The 20,818-nt window shown below is 31.7% G+C and overlaps 3 protein-coding genes across 3 annotated transcripts in view; 2 read left to right on the top strand and 1 right to left on the bottom strand.

Annotated features, from left to right (window-relative positions):
• Positions 1-3,354, top strand: part of LOTGIDRAFT_127222 (hypothetical protein) — a gene marked incomplete at both ends in the record, with an annotated part of 6,085 nt that extends 2,731 nt beyond the window's left edge. Inside the window, 6 exons of the mRNA XM_009063377.1 lie at positions 380-458; positions 1,819-1,867; positions 2,207-2,292; positions 2,494-2,586; positions 2,749-2,850; positions 3,177-3,354. Coding sequence (XP_009061625.1) covers positions 380-458; positions 1,819-1,867; positions 2,207-2,292; positions 2,494-2,586; positions 2,749-2,850; positions 3,177-3,354 — 587 coding nt within the window. The remainder of the gene's footprint in view (positions 1-379; positions 459-1,818; positions 1,868-2,206; positions 2,293-2,493; positions 2,587-2,748; positions 2,851-3,176) is intronic.
• LOTGIDRAFT_194178 (hypothetical protein) lies at positions 3,177-6,919 on the top strand. The gene is made up of 4 exons (XM_009063376.1): positions 3,177-3,350; positions 3,798-4,038; positions 4,983-5,192; positions 5,572-6,919. Exons 1-4 carry the CDS (start codon positions 3,187-3,189, stop codon positions 5,638-5,640), a joined length of 684 nt encoding a protein of 227 aa, XP_009061624.1. The 5' UTR covers positions 3,177-3,186; the 3' UTR covers positions 5,641-6,919.
• Positions 6,920-9,672: 2,753 nt separating this feature from the next.
• LOTGIDRAFT_127327 (hypothetical protein) lies at positions 9,673-14,017 on the bottom strand (the record flags this gene model as incomplete). The annotated part of the gene is made up of 8 exons (XM_009063375.1): positions 9,673-9,990; positions 10,311-10,547; positions 10,798-11,214; positions 11,510-11,710; positions 12,044-12,361; positions 12,705-12,890; positions 13,339-13,486; positions 13,761-14,017. Coding segments are annotated over 8 exons (2,082 nt in total), but the record flags the coding sequence as incomplete, so codon positions are not given.
• Between the last annotated feature and the right edge of the window lie 6,801 nt (positions 14,018-20,818).

Here is a 20,818-nt window from a genome sequence, read left to right as displayed (position 1 = left end):
TTCAGATAAATCTGTCTCTAGTAGTGTGTCAAGTTATTGATTGTAGCTACTGATACTATTGTCTTTACTGAATATTGTAAGGTTTTGCCAATCTATGTCACAAAGTACTGTATATAAGAGGAAATAAATCATTTCAAAATTTATAAAGTACTAAATAATCTGGAATTGTTTTAGCCATTAGGGACCAAAATTGGCTTATATGCTTAACTAAATTTATTTTGTTTTTGCAGAACAACTAATCTAATGTTAAATGCTCAGTTGTTATTATATGTCAAGCTTAAATTTTTTTTAATAATCATACTTTTTGAGTGTTGGTTCTTTCCCACTTTCTTCCTGTCCACAGTAAAGACACTGGTCCTATTTATTTGAATTATTACAGACCAGAAATCACCTCTACCTGAATATCAGGTCACCAGTTTTATTTATCAACTCATTAAAGCTGTCGAACATATGCATTGGTAAGACTTGGTGTGTCGTGTATCAGATACTAATATTTAACTGTTGAGGAACAGTGGTGAGGAAGGGTGGGTGGGCGTTTGGAGGGGGAATCAATTAGGGGCCTCAGACAATTTACTCCCTATGTTAAATGATATATTGTGTCAGCTTCAGTTCTGGAGAGAGGAGGGCCACAATGTGGGGGTACTCATGGTGTGATCATGTATCAGATACTAATATTGAACTGTTAACCTCACATACGCTAAGGGGATTTATTTAAACTGATCAGAGCATTTAATTGGTTGAATAATAAATGATCAAGAACATGAGATGTAAAACATTTTTGTCAGATCTTGGATGGCAAGTGTAATAAACTGAAGAGAAAGCATGAAACAAAATATCAAATCTGTGTAATAATTGTATGGTTGCTGTGAATTGTATACTAACTAACCTGTGATGGATTTAATTTGTAATAATGTTACTTTTGATTTGTCTTAAAATCTAATCTGTCAGAATTGCTACATACTTTATTTTAGATGAGACAATTGCTCTGATTTAGCATGAACATCTTGAATTGTTTTAAGACAGTCCAGGAGGGGGCCTTCACTTACGATGATTATAGTGATCCCTGATTGGTCAATTACTCATATCAATTTTAAAGTTTTTCTTAACTTTACATCAGATTACTGTATTTCTTAAAATCTGGACTTTATATAAGTTAAGTCTTTGAGAATATGGCCCCTGAAAGACTAAAAACCGTGAACAATTCTCACATTGAAGAAAAATAGCTGTGTGTGTTTTATGTTAATTGATTGTTTTGTAAACCTGTGTGCTATTATTTATTTATTCACTCTCTACTTTTCTTCTGGCTTCATATATTTAACACAAAGCTTCATTATATATACATGTATTATACTCACTCTCCCTTTGATATAGAACTATATCATGATCATAAGGGCACCTGCAAATCATTGGAACCTTTACACTTCATGGTTATTTCTAAGGATAAAAGGCGCAACCGTTTTTTCTTACTGCAGCCTTAAATGCTTTACTCTGGAAACTGTTATCCCTTCTATGTCTTATGGTAATGAGAACATAGTTTCATAAAAGCACTGGACTAGGTTTGTTTTATTGCTGTAAATATTCAACCTTGCCAAATTTTCATAAATATATTTTTCCTAGGAGTTATTGCTCTTGTCCAACACTTATTAAAACATTACCAAATTAGAAGGAATGTTAGATATATAGGCTGGTTGAATAAGCATCAGAATTTATTGTTATCATTTGTGAAAAATGTTTTACTATAAATGTATTATTTAAATGTTATATGTTTTTTATATATCTAATGATCTTGACTGTGTTTTTTTCTGTATATTTAAACAGTAATGGTATCTTCCATCGTGATGTTAAGCCTGAAAATATTCTCATTAAGGTAATGAAATGAATGGAGTTTTACGTCCTAATTTTGTTCACCGTCTGGGCTAATAAAGACGGGCAAGGCCATGCAAGGTCGAGGGATCTGTGACGTGCACAGTCTGTAGCACACGTGGCCTTGGTTTATTGTCCCATCTGAATGACTTTTCCATGTCAGCCCCTCTTACCTGCATCACTGACAGGGGGAAACCTGCCCCTTTTGAGTTTTTGTTCTTTTTTGATTGTTCTTTATTGATGGTGACAGAGATTTGTCAAGATTCACTTGTGGTTGAAAAAGGGGTGTGTACTAAATTCACAACTAAATAGTAGTATGTATGCAATATATTATATGTTTCAGGATGATCTGCTAAAACTGGCAGATTTTGGTTCATGTAGAAGTTTACATTCAAAGCAACCATATACTGAATATATCTCTACAAGATGGTATGTACTTTAAGAGATACCAATCGATGATGAATTACTATCAAGATCATGAATTCAAATATTCTTGTAATTTTAGAGATCTGCATTAATACTGGATTATTTATTCAAATTCAAGCAAATGATGTCAAATTCTACCGCTCAAATTGTTACAGTTACACCTCAAGAAAAACTTATTTGAAGAAAGATGTTATATTATTTCAGGTATCGAGCTCCAGAATGTTTATTAACTGATGGATTTTATTCATATAAAATGGACATGTGGAGTGTGGGTTGTGTGTTCTTTGAAATTCTCAGGTTTGTATTTCTATAAGCTAATGACATGTTTATATATTTTCTCAGTTAAAGAATCTCAGTTTGACTGCAATATGCAATAACAGGATAAGGTGCCAAAAAATATACTTAAAGTAAAGATAATGGTTCTCGTGATGTATTAAACTTTGGATTATTTTTTTTCAGTCTTCATCCGTTATTTCCTGGTTCTAATGAAGTGGACCAAATCGCTAAGATACATGATGTCATGGGAACACCAGATCAAGCAGTGCTCAAAAAATTACGCAGGTTAGTATATGATTGTTTAAAGGTATTGTATCTGTGATGGATTATTTCAAGAAAATGAAAAAAAAATAAAAGATATATTATATTTAGTGGTACAGGCAGGTGGAGGTCACACAAAATATTAAGTAGTCAGAAACTCAAACAAATACCTGTTCTAGATCACCTTAGTTTTTATCTATTTTAGTTTATTGTGTGGAATGGGGGGGAGGGGGGCTCTAATTTCGAAACATACTGTTGTTTGTCTCATGTATTTAATTTTTTATGAAATCTAATGTGGTCTCTATTTACATCAAATTTTTTTATGTTCTGTGACAATTTTTTTCTTGCAGGTCAAGAGGAATGAATTTTAATTTCCCACCCAAGAAAGGAAGTGGAATAGAAAGATTATTACCTCATGTGACTGAAGATGCTATAGCCTTAATATATTTAATGTGTACATATGATCCAGACGACAGACTGACAGCGCGCCAAGCCTTAAGGCATCCTTATTTTAAAGAACTTAAGTAAGTCTTGAAAATAACTTATTAGCAAATGTCCTTATGTCATTTTGCAAGGATTTGACAAAAGTTAATCATTTGCTTATAACACAATTTGAAGTTTACACTTAAAAAGGTATATTGAGACGCGTTTCATAGACTGGAGAAACCATGACCTTGAAATTTGAATTCCAAGGTCATACTATAAATCAGCGTTTTATGTCTCATCCCTGATTATAGTTTACTGTGTCACTACTTGATAGAGACAAAAGCACCATTGTTGAATCAACACAAGCTTTTTATTAAAGTACCCAGTAATTGTTATCCATATAATTGTGTCTAGTTAGTTTACCATGTGGACTCTAAAAATTTTAAGCACAACAGACATACACAATTTGACATGAATTAATGCATTATAAATTGAAAATTTTCAATAGCCTTTTTACCTTCTAATGCATAAGAGTTTCTTAACAGAGATGCTGATAAGAGAATACAGATCATGAAAGCACGGCAACAAGAACAGGATGAAAAACGAAAGACAGATCATGAAAAACCAATTCGTCCAATGAATGAAGAGAAAGTGGTATCAAAATCTGAAGACAACGCCAACAAAGAATCTCTGGAGTTACGACCGAAGATGACAGAAATTACAATGTATCCCAGCATCCCTAAACCTCATTCATTACCCCCACATAATTATATGTATAAAAAACGGGTACGTAGAAAAAAGCGACTTGGACGGACTATGTCTCCTTTAGATGAATCTGACAAAATTTCTGTATGTATGTCAGACAGAACTGTTCCTTATAGTAGTTTACCTAAAATAATTTTTAGTCCAACAGAAAATGAAATCAAAGACCTTGAGGGGTTGCCATGCCTACCATCAACACCAGTGTCGCTTGTCTCCATTGAAGGAAGTTACGAACAAGTTACAGTAGATGAAATTAATCTCACTGATCATGTGACTCATTCTGATACAGAAACCAAAGAAAATTTGAATTCTAATGTTGACAGTTATGCATCTGATAGTGAGGCTTATTGTCAATCACCAAATAAGGTATCATGGTGTGCTAATGGTTACTGTAATAACAATTGTGTGATTCAACATGTTAATTTTGACACACCCCATTTGTTGATTGGACTCTGCTACACATGCATACTTTCAATCAATATGATACTGTACTTGTATGATTGGAAGAGCTCATTTGTAAGATTAGGGGTATTTTCAGTTGCCTGACAATATACACAGTCATGGGTGTACTGCACTAGTTGAGATTCACATTGTTTTTGCTGCGGAGGATAGATCACTTTCGCAGTCTACACTTTTGTTTCTGAAAATAAGGCACTTTTCTTGCACATGACACATTTATTATACTAACATCAATTTGTTATAATGTTTCTGTCAACAAATTTTTTTTGAACAACCTTTTATTGCTTTATCTTTAACAAAATAAATTTTTCTATTCTTTTTTAAGTTTGGTTAGCGAAATCTCTTAGCTAACTTTTAATAGATCTCCGTATATTTCTTCTGTAGATTTAAGTAATATCTTTTTCTCAGTAATTTCTAAGTTCTTTCCCTTTTTTGGCATCAATTAAAAGCACATCTATTCCTATAGTTTTCTCAGACTCCAATTTTTACCCTGTTATTATTTTTTGTAGCGGAAGAATAAAAGATATCAATCAAGTCAGCAGTATACAAACCATACAGGACTATTTCCTCGTGTAGAGATACACCCAACAGCATACAACTCTGTATTTAATGGCTTTCCATCAAGTAATAAATATAAATATCAAAATGGCGGTGGTGGAGGAAACGTTGAGCAGACGACAATTTTACCATCTGTAAATAATGGTTATAAACCTCATAAGGTAAAATAAGTTCATTATTTGAAGTCTTCAAATTGAAGATGTCCAACAAGTTTGACTTCATGGACACTATTATTGCATGAAATTTGACCGAATATAGTTATCTCCTCGTACAAATAGGTGATACACCATTCATATCACTTAGTGAAAGTTTTGGTTGAGATTAGAAAAAGGGACAAATCAACAGTTTAATAATATGCACTGCTAACTTGCTATATGGTATTGGTATTTTTGCGAGAAATTCCTCTGTGCACCTGCATTGTCTATGCTGATAGCTATGCCTTTTTGATAAATATCAATTGGATGAAAATTTGGAGGGAGAGGCACAGGAAGCACTGATTGGTTTAAACCTAAAATATGTTAATTTCTTTGTGTTTTTCAGGCCCAGGGTAAACCTAATAAAATAATGTACGGACAATATACATTACCTTCACTCAATCCTAGATTCTGATGGTCATAATGACACTATAGTTTAATATCATTTATAGTCAGGCAAAGGCAAAGGTATTTGTGCTCATCAAGGTCCAAAAAAAAAAAAAATACAAACATGAGACCAATTTATTTTTTAGGCAGTCTAAGTAAAAATCAACACAGTTGAAGTGTATAACTTCTATTAACATTCATTTTAACAAAAAAAAAAAGGGTACTGCTCGTGTTTATGTTTTGAATTGAAGCTTGGTAAGCATTGATATCTTTGCCTGACTACACATTTTGCTCTTCTCTGCACCAGTTAGCAACCAATTACATTACAAACAAACAGACATATAAGTCTCCATTTTGAGGAATAATTACAGAAGTGAAATAACGCCTCACATTACAGGAGTGATATCTGTCGTCTAAAGACAAAGGAATGGTGACAACAGGTTAATGGAAATGGTGCCACATAGTTGAAAATCAGCATTTTATAGACTTGTGGAACTGCTGCAAAATAATGATATGCAAATTCGTATTTTTGTAGAAGATCATCTTCACATGTCATATTACATATTCCTCTGATACCTTGACATCGCGAGATACTTTTCTTGTATCACATTAGTTTATAAATAATGCAGCAATTGAATTGGTTTGTCAATTATGAATACAGCCTATTAGAGTCCTTGACAGAATGACTGTACACAGATTAGTCCTATCTGTCTAGAGCTCTGATTGGTTGTATTCATCAAATAGAATCCAATTAAATCGTTTTATTTACAAACTGCTTTGTGATATAAGAAATGTGTCCAATGATGTCAAGGTAATAGACAGAGTTTGTAATATCTTGAGTATGGTAGAGAATATAACAGCCTTTTTAGAAATTTTTGTTTGTGGATGAATCCTGTATTAAGATCCTTTAAATGTTTCGTGTGTGATGTTAAGATATAGCGTTCTTGGAAAGTATAATAATGAAGATGCAGCTATCCAGTTTAGATGCCTTATATTAACAAAATGTATTTTTAAAGGTTTTTAATTGAAACTTACAAGTATTTGGATCATCATATTTTGGAGAATAAGGCTGTTGGAAACATATTTTTTTAATATTAACCTCGTATGGGTCCATGTATTCTGCTGATTCATCTTATTAGATCTCTTGTGTTAAACAGTGCTCAATTTTGTCTTAATTTATATCAGTTAAGTTTAACAAATATTTAATTGTATTTGTAGGGCAACTAAAAACAATGATTTGATATAAAACATATGGTGTTTCATGTGTATAAAATTTTATTTCACAATCATATGACTGTATTGTACAGAAAATATGTGCATTATGATTTATAAACAATGGTACGGATAAGATAAGACACAATAGGCGTGCTAGTTTTTGTTTTTTTTTAAAGCGAGAAGCCATTTTGATTGTCAAGAATGATATTAAGTGATTTTGTTAGGGTTAGTTAGGGGTGGCCATGGTTTTTAATGCCCATTTTTGTACCGTTGCCGTGCGAATAGCTACAGCCTTTATAAATAGCTTTTCCACAACAGCATTGATTTCATATCTACTTACCATTTCATGTAGCTATTCACACTCGGTTTGATTAAAATTTTACTAACATATTTTTATCAGAGTTTCCTGCACTTTTCTAGGCTATGAAAATCATCAGCTACTGCATAATAATAATTATGTTATCTTAAAGGGACAAGTGAGCCATTTTTTTGACCAATCAAACTTTTAGTCTCAGAAACGGGAATTGTTTCCAATCACTAATAGTGTTCATGTGTGTCTAGAATTATCCAAAAAAAAGTTAAAAAGACAAGTTTTCTTCGTAATATATAGAAAAGACATCTGTAGAAATATGAAAAGAAATTCTTACTTTGAGATATTTTTGAAAGAATTATGTAATTTCTGTACATTTCTAGTATTTCTGAAGACTATATACATATTTAAGACTCAAATCAACCCCCAAAATGATGTATCTGTCACTTTAACTAAGAAATCCAATTTTTAGAAATACAGTAATCTGATTGGATTCTTTACTGATTTTAGTGTCCAATCAGATGAATGAAACATTAAATTAACTAAGTTTTGGAGAATACTGGCCCTGTTTGATTCATCAGTTTCATTTCCTAGATAGATGTTTTGTGCCCTTCATTTTATGTATATTAAATTGAATTTTTTTTGTTTTCATGCAGCATTCAACACAACTGTGATAAAGATTTTTAATGTTTTTCGTTATTTTGAATATTCAACATTTTTCTTGTTTATTAAGTTTATAGCTCAACAATAATTGTATATAAAAGATTTTAATATGTAAGTTAATAATAGATATTTCTTTATTAAAAGATTAACAAATTTAGACTTTTATTTGGTTCTGGCTTACTGTAGTTGCCTAGTGATAAAGCACCATTCGCCCCTCCTTTTCAGACAGTAGCTACTGGTTTTGAACTGATTTAGTTAAAGGAATTCCCTAATACCTGTGATTCCTGTTATTCCAGACATTTTGATGCCATGATCTCTAATACCATTTTAAATATGTGGTTTTGCAAATTCTAAAAGCAATGGCACGTAAAATTCATGGATACAAAAGCTCTTATTCATCAGTTGCATTGTTTTTAACAATGTTTTTAATTGGTTAACAAATTATGACTACGTTTAATATATCCAAATTCCACCAGATGGCGTGTTAAGTAACTTGCTGACAAGACATCCTAATCTACATGGAAGCGTAAAAAAATCCACCAATTCAAAGGAGATGTTTATTTAAAATTCTACTTTCACAAAATATTGACAGATGATGTATAATTTGAGTAGTTGGAAGGGTTGTGCATAAAGACATCAGATTATGAAATCAATGTATAATTTTTTTTCCAATTCAAACATCAAAAAAGCTGCAGTATTACTAAATAGTGTGCTCTTATCTACCCTAATTTTTTACTTGAGAAAAGATAAAATATACAATAAAAAGGTGACTGAAATATTTGGTTTTCAATTTGACTGTGCCTTGCCGATTTATATAAGATCAAATTTACGAGGATAAGATAGAAAATGGAAGGAGATAAAAGGCCACTAAAATTAATGTAATGATTATAAAATGAAATTTTTGGATAATAAAAACATTGGTATAGGCAAAGATTTTGATTAAAATAATAATTTTTTATAAATAATTTGTTATCTACAATATATAATATTTAGATAGGTTCAAACAGAGGAAAATATATTTCAGACATGTCATGTATTATAAATTTCTAAATATAACTATAATTAAATGGCTCATGATTTACTTTTAGTAATTGCCATGAATTCCATATCCATATCATTTGGCAGCCACAAAGACCTATGGCATAGTTATGAACATCATATTGTATATCTAAACCTGGGCTATGCATGTATCAATTTTCCCATAAATAATCTTTAGCAATCATGCAAACCTATGCCTTAAAATCAGTAAATCATTTTAAACTATGCTTATTTGAATTTTCTCATAAATAATATTAGCAATCATATGTTCCTCTGTAAGAATAATTCAAAATGTGCCTTTAGAGCTAACTAGTGTCCATATATATTATACATTATCAATGTGAAAATATACATACATGTGCCTGTATAAAATATACATATATTTAACTACAAAAATACAGATTGTTATATTACAAAATAAGTTACTGTCCGAGATGTTGGAATATATAAAGGGGATATTGGGATAATAAGAAACAAACAAGTTGCAGCACAAACACTAGAAACTAAAGAAAGTTATGTTTTAGGGAAAGTTTGCACAGAAGGTAACAATCTAAATCTTTTCTCACAATTATAACATTCAAGTTTTATAAAGTATATCACAGATAGATTATAAAATAATAAGAAAAACTTGACATAAGAATTTCCTCAGAAATCATATTGAAATCAAATCAATTTTTCTAAATCGCAGATTGACTAAAAAAAACATAAGAAAAATCTGACCAAAGAATTTGATATAATTTAAGAAATTTTTTGAAATCAATTCAATTTTTGACATGAAATTTCTTATATTTTATAGATTTACAAGATAGATTTAAAGAAATAGAACTATTAGAGTTAATATCGACGAGGATCTCGTCTTTGTGGAGACATTGATCTAGCTCGACCTCGAAGTTTGGCAGATTTTCGTCGAGATTTGTCCCGAGGTCGTGTTAAGACATGGTCATTCACAATTCTGGTGTTGTCTTCCAAACCACTGAGGAACCCATCTTCCACACCAGCTAGAGCTTCGTCAAGGTTCATGTTGGTAAAGGCCTGACTATGATGAGACTTGACGAGTAGTTCTAAACGTGAAATGATCTCGTAGTCTGGAACTGCCAGTGAGTTGATGTCTAATCCCAGCATTCTTGATACAACATTACGAAAATCTAACAACTGCAAGAAACATAAATAAGTACAATAAGATAGGTTCTAGGTTCACATCAAATATAGCTATCTTCAAGAGTAGCTAAGCAACTGCTGTCTTGGTACATTCAAATAAAATGGGTTTTTAACCCAAAATGAAATTATGGTTGCAAAGTTGCAAACAGTACCATTCAATTACCTATGTTGTCTGCTAGTCTTTCTCCACATTTGAAAATGTTTGTGGATTTTGCCCACAAGTATCAAAGCCTAGTCAGCTGTGAGTTGGATTTTTTTGCTGCTGAACCCTAATATTTACTGAAATGCTGTTAATAGCAGTGTCAAGTTCCTACCTGTTTTTCTCTGTTCTGAATGGCAGTAAGGGCTGTTTTTGCTGTACGTAGTTCACCAGAGAGAGCGTGGACTGCATTATCTGTGACGACTTGTTTCTCCTGAGAATCAGAGCCCTGGTATTGGAGTTCTTCTTTTAAGTCCGAAATTTTACGAGATTGACGTTTACGAAGCATTTCCAATTCCTCAACTTGTTTGGCTAATTCATCTACATCTCTCTGTTGATCTATTGTTCTGGACTGAAAAGTAAAAAGAATTTATTATTCTTTATCATGGGGGTTTTGTAATCAATGTAATTCAAAGTTAGTCATTATTCTATTCAACATGTCTTTATTTTGATGGGTAATACAGACATTTGCACCATGCGTCATAACTTATAAACAAGGATTGTACCTTCCAGATTGTAAGAGCAAATGTCCATCTGACATGACCATACCTCCCCATTCGATGTGGGTGTACAAAAATAAACATAATATTTTCTTCACTCACCCTGAGTTCTGCTGAGCCAAGAAGTTGAGCCTTCAGATTGTTGATTTCATGTCTTGAGTCTTGTATCTGTAACTTATATTTAGAAATAACCTTTTCTAATTTCTTAATTCGAATTGACTCAGCATCGCGATCACGTTCTAATTCTGATCTACCGTGGAGTCTCTCTTCTAAACTTGTCATCTTTTTACGTAGAAGATCAATATGTAGATCCTTGCTCTCCAACTGATCTCGGAGAGTTTTCACTTTACGTTGCAGATTATAGGTGGCGCTAGTTTTATCGGCTAGTTTATCTGATTCTCGTTGTACCAATTGATCTGCACGAGCTTCCAAAGCTTCCAACATCATGTCAAAACCAAGATCAGCTGAAATTTTATCCATTCTCATGGCTTCTCCTAGTCTCTGTAGACATCTCATATACTGAAATTACAACCAGAACAGTTGGTTTACAATCCCTCTTTAAAGATCCTAAGACATTTAGAAATTGGAAAAGAGTACGCTAATGCTGCAGTCCTTTCTCAATTTCTCTCATTGCACACTGCATAGCTTACCTACCTCATAGCTTACCTACCTCAATTTACCCAATCAGGATTATAAAAATAGGATTAAAAACTCTTTTTATTTCATCTTATTGAATCCAAAATTAGCCCTGAACAGCCTGCTGTCCCATCGGTTGCAAAATTTGCCAATGTATCTTTTACATTTAAATGCCCACCTTTTCTTTGTCTGTCTTGAAACCTTCACGTAAGACATCATTAGCTGCCAGATCACCTTCAGCATAACGTAACTTCTCATCTAAGTCGGCTGCCTCAGTTTCAGCCCGTTTGGCACGTTGAGCCAGAGTTCTCTGCATATCAATCTGACTATCAAGTTGTTCTGCTAAACTCTTTACCCTGCTTTCTAATGTTTCTACTTGCTGAAAGATTAAAAATATTGACATTTACCATAGGATATAAAATAGGATATAAAATAGGATATATAAAATAGGATATATAAAATAGGATATAAAATAGGATATAAAATAGGATATAAAATAGGATATAGCTTCGTACATGTAAATAAAGAATTTTTCCATTACCAGACAAGAGATCAAACCAAAATATCAAATTGATATACCGTATAATTGCATATTGAAGCCATCATAAACTAACTAAACCAGGATGCCCCAATAGAATCTTTTAAAATCATTCCACAAAATGGAAATAATATTTCAAAGCAAATCATTCAAGCAAGGAATGGAATCACTCACTAAAACAAGTTCCTTGTTATTCTGTGCTAAATTCAAAATGGAGTCTCTGATAAGATCTTCAGAAGGTGGTACATTGGTGTAACTGTTGCTAAGGATATTGGCTAGTTGTTCTTTAAATAGATTAAACTGTGAGGTAGTGCTGCGTGTGTTGTTAGTTGTTTCACGATATTCTCTATCTAAATGATTCAATCGGCCTTCACGGAGTTCCAGCTCATTGCGTGTTGCATCAAGCGCCCTCTGGTTGGCTTCGAGTCTTTCTTTCACCACTTCTACCTCTCTTTCCATGTCACGTCTTGCAGCTAAAGCATTGTCTCTTTCCTACAAATTACAAATTTGTTATCATACATTGTTGTTGCAGTTCAAAATATATATATGATTTCATTTTTACAGACTGAAATTTAATGAATGGATATGAAAATGCCAATGCCATATTATTTCCAAAGGCTAAATTCAATATGCTCCAACATCTGACTGTGGTTTCATGAAAAGAACTTAATCGGAACATTTACTAGACAAATTTGATTTGATATTATATCAAAATCTCTTGAATGACAGCTGTGATTTGATCAAAATTTTTAACACATCTTATGGTTTCTTTCTTTTTCCTTTAAATTGTTTTGCAAAAACTTTATTTTACAAAATTGACAGAGGAAAGACTTACTTGTCTGAGGTTATCAATATCTGAACTGTATCTGGTGGCTACTTTTTGTTCTCGACCAACTTCGCTGACCAATCTCATGATAGTTTCACGACTGGCTTTAGTTTCAGTTTCAGTGTTATTCAATAATTCATTTAGAGTCAAAATCTTTCCTTTTAACATGGCATTCTCTTGCATTAAATCTGTCAACTACCAAAAAAAAATTTGTGTGAAAAGAAAATTCGCTTCAGATAATACAAGGATTGTGAATTAAAATTTTAATAAAATCAAGAGGACTGTAGCTTTACCGCCAACATCTAAGGGTGTAAGTTGTAACATTATGTAAATTTTTGTTACACACAAAATTGAAGGGCTCAGTCAATAGTGAGATGGGGATTATGTGTCAAGAGTTCAAATTCTCCTAATGCCATAGATAGTGCTTCCTAGAGTTAGCCCAGTGTCTGCTTTCAAGTTTAAGCCCTATCACAAAACAGGCCAAAAACACAAGCCAGCAATCCTATAAGAAATGTCTGGCACATCCTAATGAAAGGCACTGAACAAAGTTATTTTTTCAAAATTTGAGTCTGTATAATTGTTACAAATCAGTTAAACAAGGAATTGTGAAATTGATGACAAAAGTCATTTAGAAGTTATCTACCTTTCTAACAACTGTATCTATAGAATTAGGGGAAGAGTCTATATCATCTGCTCGTAACAAACTACTGATATTAGACAATAAATCATTTAATTTTCTCTCAGCTCCCATAGAGGATGCTTCCGCCATTTCCCTTTCATCTAGTTGTTTCCTGTAAAATAACAAGGAATCATTTTAATCAGCAGAATTCATTGATAATGTAATGCAATCACTTTTTTATATATAAAATGGCTTTTTTGAAAAAGATTCTGAAAAATGCTAATTAATATGGCACAAGTTAAAAGGTGCTGGTTAGGTAGATGCAAACCTGTAAGTTTCTATCTGAACAAAGAAATTGAACAGACAGCAATCCAACAGACATCCACTGTTTGGAATCATAAAAGGAGTCAAAAAACTCGTTTATCAAATCTGATCACTACACTTACCTAAGTCTAGCTTCTAATTCTAAAATTCTCTCATTTTTATCAGCATTATCTTGTTGTAGTGCTACCACGGTGTATTCACTGCGTCCTGCCATAGATTCTATAGAACCTGCTTTATTCTGAACATCATGTAACTGTTGACGTAGATTGTTAATAATATCTGTTAAACGCATTTCATTTTCTCGACATGTTTCCATTTGACTTTGTAATTCATGGATTTTGATATCTTTAGCTTCTAGCAGATGATCTGTATCACGCACCTAAAATGACACAAACCAAAATATTTGTTGGTATGTAAACTTTCTAACAGTGAACCTGGTAATATCATAAGCTTAATAGAATCTTTAAAAGCGAACCTAGTTGATTCAAAATCAAAATTTATGTCTAAAATTTGAAAATTGTCTTGAGCCCTGTCTCAAAACTTGTTTAAGAAGCCAGGAGAAAAACTGAATGAAAATTTTACTGATGTTCATTTTTACTGTGTTCATTTGTCTGCTTTTATAAAACAATAATAGAAAACTCTTTGTCATTCCAGAAAGAACCTATTGATGTGACACAGCTAGTTTGGTACAAATTATTACAAAATGTTTTCTCGATTGAACACAAGCTATGTGGAAAGATGTAAGATGTGACATTAAAAGAAGAAAAAAATATATAAAATCAAGCATAATATAACTACAATACTAAAAAGAATTTCAAAAAGTTTCAAAATGTGAAAAAAAAATATACATTCCAAAAATTTTGAAAAAGTGAGATCTGTTACCTGTATTTGTAATTTATCATTTTGTACTTGAAGAGTTGAAATATCTTTTCTCATAGTTTCAATTTGATTTCGATCTCCTAAATAATATTGGTCTAACTACAAAATAATTGTAAAAAAAACTAAACAAAAGTGTTAACTTTCTAGAAAAATACTACAGTTAAATTGCTATAGAAAAATTGAATTCAAACAAACAATATTGTACAAATATCTGTGTATAAATATTTTAATATTTTTCGAACATTTATGAAAAAAAACATTTGCATTGAGATTACAAGAACTATTGCTAGTGCAAGAAAAAAAACAAACAAACATCATCTACTACTACAATAATTAAAAAAAATAATATTAACAATCAATTATTTAATTGGACTAATCTGAAATTAAATTTGGATTCAAATTCTAAAATGATATAAGTATTAAAATTAAAGTCTAGAAAACTTACTCTAACTGGATCTACATAACTTTGTGTTTTAGGAGCCGATTCCAAACTGAAATTAAATATGTATTTATCGTATATCAATATATAATTCTCAAATCAAATGAAAATTCCTTGATTAAAAACTTCAGAGAGTTTCAGAGAGATTACATTGCTCATGTGTCTTCAGTCTCATCTTGATTGTCAATATATTGTGACATTTATATTATATTGTATTATATAAATAACCAATTATACATTTTATTATCATATTACTCAGTTTCTTCGGCAAATTTCCAGGTCTTTATTAAAAAATGTTTGATCTTATTTAGGGTATCATATATTCGGTTTTTTTGGGGGGGTGGGGGAGGGGTTTAGGTGATTTTTACCTGACTAATTGTTGAATCATGGCATCTTTCTTTCTTAATTCTTCACGAAAAACTTTTACTTGATCTTGGAGCTGAAAAGTTCAATTATCAAAAATAGTAATAAGCTTACTTTCACGTGTATCAAATCTAATGTCAAGATAAATTAGTTTCTGGAAGACACTTCTTGATTCCCTGGCCAGTAATTTTTTACTCTTAGAATGAATATTGTCACAGCTACAAATGAGAAGGTGTAGAATGGGAAAAATTTATCTCCATTATATATTTATTTCAAACTTAAATAATAATTTTTTTTAAACAAAATCTCTGATTTCCACTGGCACATTTGAAACACAAAACAATATTTAAACATTCGCTAAATTACTGGCTAACTAACAACCCTGATATATTGCTTTGAATATAATAAGGAACTGTTTTTTCAATTAAATTCTCTAAAATACTATTAGCATTGTTTTCTAATCAATAATAGTAAAATAGTAAGATTCCATCAGAGTTAGTTATTGATTTTGTTATTGTCAATGGATTGTTTCTAGGCAAATATGTGGTAATGTTTACATAAATAACAAATTGTGTTAAAAAAAAGAAATAACCAAAACAATGTAAACAAAAAAAAGGATTTTATGATTTAAATTCAAACTATATGTGATAATTTAATAAAAATTGTGATTTTGAAAATAATTTTGCCCCGATTTGCTGATAATATTTGTTATTTCCCTTGACAGCAAGCATGTTGTAGCAAGTTTTCACTATGTTTTCACTCAGATATAGGTGTAGAGTATATGGGTTAAATAGCTCAATATCCATATGGTACAATGTTATAAAAAAGATAAACTGCTGCCATGAATATACAACAGTTTGATATCAAAGATGGATTTAATTATATAGAACAATGTATCATTATTACATGAAATAAACAATTATAATAATTTATGTTTCATTATAATTGATACATGGTTCTACAATGTTTCTTACCTCAGTCATACCCCGTCTATTTTGTCCAGAATCATATCGACCACTAAAAGTTGGAGAAGTTGCCCTGTAACCCAATAATTCGTCAGTATCTAATGCCCGGTATTTTCTTGCTCCGGCAGTTTCTAAGATTCCACCTGAAGATGGTCGAATGGCAGGTAAACCATCACGGTCATATTCTCGTAAATAACTCATTGTATCACAATACCCTCCAACTTTACACCTTCTAAATTCTCCCAAATTTACTCCAACTGATGCTGCCGATTTTAGTATTAAAGTTTATCTTTGTTATTTTCTGATGTCAACGTGAAAATTGAAGTTTTCTTCAACCGGCCATAGCAACAATAACAACAATAGATAATACTAGACTTTGTTGTCATGTCTCAAATTGCAGCGACCATTTAGTATAGATATTGAAACGTCTGGATAATCACTTATAACGCACCTGTTAACGCTAATTAACGGTATTTCGCGAGATTAGCGCCTTTCAGATTTTTTCCAAAATCTGCAATGCATGGGCATAGCTACTATATCCATAAATACAAAGTTTGAACTAAAACAAAGCCACGTTCACTAGCCAGGGCCATTAAACAATAAAAAATTATTACTTTCATTCTCAAGCTTACATCCCTACGCCTTTACTGTTGAAGTTAAAAAAAAGGATAGGCCCAACATTACTGAAATCGAAATCATTTTATATTTTACAATATCTGTATTGATGATACCCCTTTAGACATTTTTCAAGTTTTGTGCACGATTTGACAAGATGATGTATTACATGTACCTCGGCCGATTTGACGTAGGGCGATGTGTCAAAATTTTACCTTGAGCGATACTACTTCCGGTTTTGAAGGTTGAGTTAACATTTCGAAGAAGACGTCCTGAAGAAACCTTCAAAATGTCTTTCAAGGTAAATATACTATAGAAAACGTTCCTTTTTCTTGGGAGAGTCTTCAATTGATCTCTTACAATGTAAAATATTGTCTGTAGATCAATGGAATATTGGCCTAAACAAATGAACAGTTCTAAAACCAAAGGAAAGGCATAGAATGATAGGCCTATAGAAATTAGATAGACCCCTCTCTTTTATTACGTAAACTACTCTCTATAATATAATGAATTTTGGCAATCATTTCCGTATGAATTGAAATATCAAATACAAAATGCAACTCAGAGTTTTGGGTTGATGAAAATATGAACCACTGGAAAATTGATTTATGTAAATATAATTTGATAGACTAAAGACAGTTAAAGTTAAAGGTAAAGAGTGGAAAATTTCATTTTGAATATTTATTTATTAACCATATACTCAGTTTGTCGCTGAGATGAGATGTCACCGAGATGACCGAGCACCATATACTAACCATTTTTACACAGAAATCTTCATCAACCCTGCATGACTTTGGGTCATGTTGACAATAAATTGCCTTGGTGAAAGTTGTTGACCTGTATCTCTTGCTGCAAGAGCAGATAACTGATAAGACTCTACTAGAGATACTTCTGTACAATATCCAGCTGTGGTTTTTGTATCATTCAAATTCAGAGGACTCAATAGAATTGTTGTATGTTATCTCTCTCCACTAGGGAGCCTTCACAGTTCATATTTATTTTTTAGAATGCAGTGAAGCGAATGTATTCTACAGTAAAGGAAGTACCAACCAAACGGTATGAATATATTTATGGTGTTTCACCACATACCAAAAATTTCCAGAAATTTAGAAAAGACCAGGACTTTTTTGCCGTAAGTAGAGCCTTTTGGCTTGATGTCGCTCAATTCTTATAACCATAACATATAGATGTTCTGATTGTCAATGACAATCGATTATCTGTCGTTAAAGTCAACCGATGCCAACTGAAAGTTGCTGGCAAATAATTTTAAAAATTAGTTGTTTTGTTTTGTGTTTGCTTCGTGAAGATTGAAGATGGGTTCCCTTACTTTCAATTATGTTATAGAAAATGCTAATACTTGTATAAATAGAAAGGAGAGGTGTTCTAATGACTTAGAAAAATACTGGTTTGTCTCACATGTTCATAATTAATTCATAATTAGCTAAATTAGAATAGAATTACCAGCAGAATTCCAATGAGTGACCGATCAAGCAAGGTCAAAAAGTCTTTTTTTGTTTATCTAGAGTGTACAATTTTGATTGGTTAGATTACTTAAATATATGCAATAAGAAAATAATGATATGATTAAGAATACATGATAATTCATTAGGAACACCAATTAATCAAAAAGTTTGTTTATTTGACACTAAAATATACGGAAACCCATCTTTAAACAAATCTTAATTTGAATTTTTGTGTTGAGTGTTAACTTACAACTTACATTGTAATTACCTGCATCAAATCTTTCATAATTAAACAAAATAGCTATGAAATTAATTCATAAATCTTTTACATTTTACGTTTTCTTTAAGCCACATTAAACTATGCTTCTTTGATTATTTATAATAATCGATTATTATTTTCTTCCGATTGGCATTGCCCATCAGTCATCACTACTATATTATAGTATTTAAGCTCCTATTGTTTCTTTTCAGAAATTAGAAGTAGTTTATGTAAGAAGAAATTATGATGCTGTTTTGAATAGCATGTGTTACATTTTTGCTGGACTTGGATATTTAGCCACTGTACCTTCGACCTTCAAAGGCAAAATAATGAAAAAACTTAAATAGACACTCGTAGACAAATTTTTATGTTAATTTTTTGGACTTATTAAGAATAAAAACACAAATGTGAAATGATAACCCTGTTTTGATTTTTTTCTTTAATCCTTGAATCATGGCAATGATATAAAATGTCTTCATCTGCTGTTGACTCTCTGAGGCCCCTGAAACCAGTCTTATTTAATTGAGATCACACTTTCATTCTTTTTATAATTAGCTCATATTATTAACATAGCCACTTCACTGGGTCTAGATGACTAGGGTTAGGGTTGGAAGGCCATGAATTTCATTGACCGGTGGTGTCATCAAACTGACATGTGTTCAAGAAGGCCGTCTTTAGACCCTTACTGAAGTGGCTATATTCAAAATAAAAGCTTATAAATATAATGAAAGTTTGGTTGACCCTTGGTTGGTTGAATCCAAATCTGACTGAGGCTAACCCTGCCTTGCCCCTCCTCCACCCCTCCCATTTTCTAATGGCCCCTTCACCTAATAAATCATGGTCATGCCCCTGAAATCATATCATGGAAATTATCTTAAATAGCCTTTATGTTGGCCTTTTCAGAGTCAGAACAAATCAGCCCCCTGTCAGTCTTAGAATGTCTTTGCATTGATGAAAATATAAACATGAGCACACATTATGTCTTCAAAATTTGATATTACAGAGGAAATTTTTCAGTCCAAATTGAACTTGTTTAACTTTCTAGGAGAGAAATGTGTTTCTCTTACAGTACTATTTTGAAGCTGATATTCCAATTCTCATTAAAAAAATATACAAAAAATTAAAAAAAACGTTTTGCTTTGCTCAGAAAAAGAAAAATATACGAAAATAGCATAAATTCATTCAAAATTATCACAAACTAGAAATTTCTTTTTTTTTCTACAGAAGTCTTTTCTATATATGGCAGAGTCTCAGGTTAAGATGAGTGGTCATTTTAACTTTCGAATGCCGATAATTCTGGACACACATAGATTTGAAGGCTCAAATGAGTTGTGAAGAGATTAGAGATTAGATTAGCTAAAACATTCCTGTTTCTGAGCCAAAGGTACTTTTGGTCAAACAGATGGAAGAGTAGCCTACCATTTCTTCTTCTATAGAGTAATAGAAACAAACTAAGATTTGTAAATTCCTTTACATTATTTACAGAAAAAATTGAATCAATTTAAGGAGCTATTGGTTAATATCAAAATATTTTTTTTTATTTGTGTAATTCGAAGTATTTTTTAAAAAATAGTGCCGACTAAAGAGAAAATTGCTTGTTGACTGACAAATTTTTAAACATAACTTTATTGTGGTCTGCTTAAGGAACTTTATTTCTTACAATGTGAAAGGTAAGAATGGTTTTAAAATCCTGTAGCCTAATTAAAATATTCACCTAATTACTTCCATTTAGAAAAACAGCTGTAGTCTAGATTTAGGATTAACATTAAGTAGATTATTAGGATTAACTTGAAATAGATTATAAATAGCTAATATGGTTATTTAAGAGTTGAGGTAGAGTTACTTTTTCCTGAATTGCAAAGTTGACAGGTAGCCGGATTGTTGCTAGGTGACATGTAAACAATGTAGACATGAAGACTGCGAGTATGAAGGCAATAAAAGAATAGAGATCGGATGAATAATTGATCTGGAGAAAGGAGGGAGTTTGTTTGATGAATATTTCATGATTAATTGAAGTTTTTCTAAGATTAGAAACATTGTTAAGAATTGTATAACAAAGTGTAAACATAGTCAATAGATACAACCGTTTTCTACAGATTTTACAGCAACATTGTACAATACAATAATATACAAAGTTGGATTTGAGAATATAGATTGTGTGCAAGAAGGTTTGACATTTTAAGGGAAATATTATATT

This window comes from Lottia gigantea (assembly GCF_000327385.1).
Source record: "Lottia gigantea unplaced genomic scaffold LOTGIsca_57, whole genome shotgun sequence".
In the NCBI taxonomy this organism is placed as follows: Eukaryota; Metazoa; Mollusca; class Gastropoda; family Lottiidae; genus Lottia; species Lottia gigantea.
Note: the sequence above shows the minus strand (reverse complement) of the source record. Positions and strands in the feature narration are given on the sequence as shown.